This window comes from Apostichopus japonicus, chromosome 3 (assembly GCF_037975245.1).
Source record: "Apostichopus japonicus isolate 1M-3 chromosome 3, ASM3797524v1, whole genome shotgun sequence".
Taxonomy (NCBI): domain Eukaryota; kingdom Metazoa; phylum Echinodermata; class Holothuroidea; order Aspidochirotida; family Stichopodidae; genus Apostichopus; species Apostichopus japonicus.
Window position 1 is genome coordinate 11,787,755 of NC_092563.1, and position 6,371 is coordinate 11,794,125.

The 6,371-nt window shown below is 36.3% G+C and overlaps 1 protein-coding gene across 1 annotated transcript in view; it reads left to right on the forward strand.

Annotated features, from left to right (window-relative positions):
* LOC139963360 (metabotropic glycine receptor-like) overlaps positions 1–5,448 on the forward strand; it is a 75,097-nt gene extending 69,649 nt beyond the window's left edge. Inside the window, exons 10-12 of the mRNA XM_071964034.1 lie at positions 2,410–2,515; positions 3,623–3,787; positions 4,100–5,448. Of these exons, the coding sequence (XP_071820135.1) occupies positions 2,410–2,515; positions 3,623–3,787; positions 4,100–4,333 (505 nt within the window). The 3' untranslated portion in view covers positions 4,334–5,448. The remainder of the gene's footprint in view (positions 1–2,409; positions 2,516–3,622; positions 3,788–4,099) is intronic.
* The last annotated feature ends 923 nt before the right edge of the window (positions 5,449–6,371 follow it).

Consider the following 6,371-nt stretch of genomic DNA (forward strand, 5'->3'; position numbering starts at 1 on the left):
AGTGCAACTCTTGGACCCAGACATTTGTCACTAACTTTGAAACGTGACCTTCATTTCAGTACAAACGACCAAGACCCGCCATATGTTCATTCTAGCAGTATAGGCCTATGATTTAGCACAATACTTCTAAAACTTAAATAGGTCCTTCCTATCTTTTCTACACATCTCCGCTAACGAATAAATGAAGAAATATGATATGAAAGCTTTCCAGGAAGAGAACACTTTAATCCAACAAAATAATTGAATATAGAATGTTAGCTTCATGTCAACTTTAACTTTCTCACCGGAAACACCTTCGAAAGAAAAGGCATGTCCCTTTTTATGATCTACAACAATTCCTGCTAACATATGAACATTACAATCGACTGTGAAAGCATTAGAGCTAGACAGATTAATAAGAAAATATCTAGGAACAGGAATTTGCCAGGAAGGGCTTGGCATCAACAGGAGGAAAATGATCGATATACAAGCTGATTTTGAGACATCTTAGAGGCAAATAATGAAATAAAACTGAATCATGTAAACTGGCGGCTACAAGAACATTTTCATATAAGACAGTATGGCTTTTAAATAATTTCATTTATTATATAATATATCTCTAGCTACAGATGCAAAACTCTACACGAGTACGATCATGTTCGTTTATAGAGAAAAAAAAGTAGTTTTCAAGGGGAAATATGATCGAGAAAGAGAAGGAGAACACAGGGCATCATTTATCAATCTGTTTGTCTGTGTGAGTTCATTTGAATCTCAAACATAGTCTTCGATCATTGGATAACATTTTTATGACCCTAGGATTGAATATACAAGTCAATTTTCCTGCATACTTGTACAGAATCAGTATAATTAACACTTGATTGTGTTTTTACATGCTCATTAGGATAGTACATTTAAGTCAAATCAACAGCCTACTGGATTTTCGGTCATATGTGCAAGTCATTGACCTACGGTTAATTGTTGAGGCGTACTGTGTCTAGGGAGTATGTTGTTACGGTGAGCCTTCGTCATTGCGTTTATGTAATATTTATACTACGGTACTATGTGTAATTCATAATCAATTGTGAAATAGTTTCTGAAATGTGTATCAATTGAATCATGTCAGAAGAATGATTTATTTTTTTTTTTAATATATTTTTTATTACTGTCATCTTTAATGAGGGTCAAGGGCGTAGGAACCGGGGGGGGGGGGGGCTGGGGGGGCGCCAGCCCCCCCCAGTGAAAAATGTGGAGGGCGGAAGTATCATTCCGCCCCCCCGCTTCGCAAGTCAGAAAACCCCTTTTTCATTTCCAAATGAGAAGAAAATCTCATTTGGAGCACCAAATTGCATCTAAGGCCAGGTGAAAATGCAAAATTATATACAAAATGGAGTGGGTGGGTTGAAGTGTGCTATATTGCACCAAATTGCATCTGAGGCCACCTGGAAATGCAAAAAAAATCCAAACGGGAGGGGGAAACCCCCTCCCCTTAGACCCCTCCCCCAGGCCGGCCATCAGTCTTCAGCCCCCCTCTCAAAAGTAACTTCCTACGCCACTGATGAGGGTCGTCCTGCTCAGTGCAGAAGCACTGCTTTTCAGAGGAGTCCTCTTTCTAGATGAGCCCTCATGCAATGAATATCCTGAATATCCATGATTGAAACATGCATACATGCTACAATCACAAGTAAACCAAGGGTGGACACAATATGCTGAAATGCAATCACTATGATTCCTTAGCCATGTTGGCTCTCGGGCTTTGCATAGTTAAAGGAGACAGCAAATATATTTGGGAATCAGGCAGAAATGAAAAGACCTGAATTATCAGAAAATGTAAAGTAGTATTAAATCCCGGTGTTATCTTTTTAATACCATCCTGTATCCAAATACTGTGGACCTATTTGTTCATTAAAATCATGATGGAATGAAATGAGATGCCCAAAGGACTGATCAAATATAGAAATCCTATCTGTCGGGCAAAAGAAGAACAACAAATTTAAGGCTTAGCCTGAGAAAATGGAACACGATGCCGATAGATAACAAACGTGGTCTGATTTGGTGGAAACGAATGCCTTCCCGAGTACTTGTGCAATGAACGGCGGGTTTACGGGTGTTGCACCCATAGGCGTTCTATGACAATGCATATGTCAGTAGTGTGTAAATTGTACATAGAAGCTGTAGTCTTCAAATGGCTCCTAGTACGCCAACGGTGTTACAGAGACATATCCAACGCACTGAATTGATTTTGTTTGGTTATTGTGGAGATTATCATAGAAGCAACATCGTATATGAAATGTCCATAACGCAAAGGTTATTGGGTAGAATAGACTTGATAGCTTTTATATCACAAAATACATCTTCTCTTGAAACTCAGTTATAAGTATATCACTCACAGGCGTATTGACTACTCTTCTTGTTTTTGCTTTCTTCCAAAAGTATCTTTTTACAAGATCTCGCTAACCCTGACGTCTTGTACTTGATATGGTTCTTGTTCAGTCAACTGACCACCACAATAGTTTTAGCACTGTTGTTTGGTTCTAAGGTTAGTGTATAATTTAATTTGAGATGTTATGTCGTCCTGGGAATGGGATCTAAGCGGAGGGCGCCCCCATTTTGGTAACATGGAGGGTGATTAGATGCAAAATTTCGCAAGTTTGAAACGACGGTTGCCTAACTTGCACATACATGTTAGGCCTATATAGATTTATTTACTGTACGCTAGAATCTTTTGTTATATTCTGTCTGTCAGTAAGAGAGGGATGGTGTATCCCCTGATTTTACTCCGTGGGAGGTATAATGCCCCATAAGTGTACGTAGATACCGAAATAGAAGTTCTTAAACATTTTTGTCTGTGATTTCAATTAATATGATATAATGGCGTACGGTGAGCATTACATAGGCTACACAACAACAAAATAATTCAATATGTGTTTTTTACCAATAGCTTCACGGAATTCACCTCAATTTGATTAATAATTCACACCACTCAACGAAATCGTATATCATTACAGACAGATGCAATTATGAGTCCCTTTGAATCCTTAGGCTAAAACTAGAAGTACGTTAGATTACTGTACTTCGATATGCTCCCAACTATTTGTCTCTCGATTATTTACTTTGGTATACGAATTGCTCCTTGTCAAAAACGAAGAACAACGTTATATTCTGATAGTGATATAGAGAGGATATATTACTTATATATGTTAAGCATTCAGGTGGCGCAAATGTCTTCCAAACCAGATGAATTCTGAATGCCATTTGTCTGATTGTGTTTCAGTTGGAAGGTAACTCTAACTAGTTTGAATGTTTCAGTGAGAATCATGTTCCTTTCTTATAAAAAAGTTACAGACCATACATAATCTGAAAGAATTGCACGATTAGACAAAAAATGGCTATTTATTGTAATACATGACTAACTGCATTGAGCAGTGCTTATACAAAAAATTGACATTTTTATTGGGGCGGGGGGGAGGTCCGACTCCATAAGACAGCTCAAAATAAAACATTCCGACACAATTACAGGAATGATATCAACACGCCTCGGCTGCATTCTCTTATTTACAGGAGGTTATTCCACCTGTCGTTTGTTTCCATGTTATCCCTTCAGTTTGGAATGAGATCATTTTTTTTATAACATTCCTTTCCACAGATACACTTGGTTCTACAGGGTAAGGGTGATAAAACAGATCACCGCGTTATGGGTGGCACTTCCGTCGGTTTTCGCCAACGGACATGGGATCGAGAGGCTAACTCAACTTCTTCGCAAGGGTTAATGACATTTGAAGGAAAAAATCTTAACCAACTTGATATGCAGGTCTGTGAATGTTCTTTTTATTTCTCTGTGGTTCATGTATATATTATTTTACAAAGCAATATTAAATTGTTACTTGCAAAATGCAAGACGAGATCTCTGCAGCCCATTTATCTAACGAATTGTTTGAAGGATACTCTGGTCACGTCTCTGTTGATTGAAGAAAAGTTCTCCTAAGAAAAGAAATAAAAGCATTTTACCAACTTAACAGTTATTCGTGTATGCATACGTGCAAAGTAAACCATCTCTACAACTGTCTTGCAACATTTTTAAAGATTGTTTCATTAATTCATCAACTTTTTCACGTTCTTGCAGGAAGAACTGAGGAGGCTTTACACCCAATTAGAACTGTTGAAAACAAAAAATATGGTAGCCGGAAATCCGCATCTTTCGAAAAAACTAACAGCGATGGCAGAAGCCGCGAGGGCAACCGAGAAGATACTAATGGACTCTGAAACAAGTACATCAACTTGCCCACTGGAAACCACTTACATGCTGAATGGAAGTGGAAGAATTACAAAAGTAGCAAATGGAGGAGACTGGACGTAGGTTACGTGGCCCTGAGTTACCGAATGAGTAACTGAAACAGAGTGAAGATCGACGCCAGCGAGCAGGGCCAACAACGCTATGCTATTCACCTGGACTTTGAGCCGTTAAGTCACTCGATAACATAGTGCTCAGTACTTTCATCAAGTTGTACCAACAGTGTTGTATAGAGCTTATGAGGGCAGGAAACGGACAACGAACACCGCCATTTGTCTCTTTAGGAAACGAACCCCTTTGTCATAAAATCGTTAACTTACCTGGCTTCTCAAGAATTTCTGACATATAAGGATGACTTCCATGTGTTATTTACAGTCCTTAGCCAAAATCTATTCCCGAACTGATGAACCCGAAACCCCAACCACCTACAACTAAGCTTTGCTTCGCTGCTTCTAATTGGAAGAAATATTTTGAGTTGCCCCGATTACAAACCTTTGTAGGCAACGACGGAAGATGCATGACAAGCGAGTTGGCGACAGTGGAGAAACATACAACAATGTGTAACACCACATACTAAAACTGTCGTTTTCGTTCAATAAGACACTTGATGTTTTCAATTGATATAATACATCTATATCTTTTATTTCCCGAGACATTCACCCACAAGAGAGCAAAAGACGTACATTCTAAATACACATGATAATGTGAACATTTATTGTTGATATTTAGTCGCAGTCATACAATGATATAAAGATAACATATTATCATATAGAGTTATATTTGTTAAAGAACTAAGAAAGACAAAGGTAAGCACTAGAAGTTTCTTCTTTTTTTAAAGTGTTGACCGTTTTGTTTTATTTCAGATCAAACCAAAATATATAATATAAATCAATATAAGACAACCATAGACACATAGCTGTACGATTTACTTCATATATGTACAATCATAAAGCGGTTCCATGGTTTATTGTGGATGCCGGAGTTTGCTTACCAATGCATTTATTACAAAACTAGGGCAAATATAAATTATCATTCAAAATGCATCAGTAGAAAACTAATCTATTTCTTTCAACTTTTTATATGTAAAGTCTATCAAAACATATTGTTGTAAATCTAGCAATTACTTACTTTCAAAGTAAATATTCTTAAGTAAGAGCAAAAAAATATATGGAAAATTGAGATCATTACAGTTGTTTTTGTTTTCTTGCTTGTGAATGTCTTTAATGTTTCAATCAAATCACGGAGTGCAAAAACTCAAATCATAGTCTCAAACGAAAGCTAAAACTTGTGAGGTCCTCTTCTTGGCATCCGCATTTAACACGTATTTCGCCTGTTGTCTATCATTTATCACATTACAAACCCTGCTTGAAATGTTTTATTTTTAGGATTGCAAGTTGATTACTTAGTAAAATTGAAAGGGTTCTTCAACATTGATAGAGAGTCGAGATGAACAGTCTCGTCTGTTTGAAATGCAAATAGCTATGTATAAATTCAGATAAACAAAGTTTACTCATAGACAGTTAGATACATGGAAGAATTACAAATAACGATCGCGTCGTGCTGTTCACGTGTTCTTACTAGGTATGAATTGCTTTCTATACCAACCATATGGCAAGCCAATTCAAGATATCTTTAAATATGTAAAGACATCTTCAACTCAGTTAAAGTATCTTTAAATAAATTAAAACTAATCTGAAATATTTTAAAGATATAGTTAATACATAAAATCTGTTCTCAAACGCCCAACAGTTATTATTGTTATTCATAGTTATTAATTTCAAGATATCTTAATTTCATTTCAAAGATGCCTATCATTCGAAAATAAAATGATAAGAAGTAATGATATCATATCTCTAATTCAAATGGCAGATCTATGTATATAAACGCTCTTCCTGTAACAGAAATTAAAGATAGCTATCAGATTATAAATATTCAGATTATAAATAGTTAGATATATAAATGTTACTCATATGAAACATGTATTCAAATGAAATGAGAGTATCTTTAGGTCCTATCTAATATAGTTAATTAAATTTAGAGAGATGCTTCATCAGAATAAGAAATTATAGCTTTAATTCATATTTAATACATCTTCTAAAGGAAG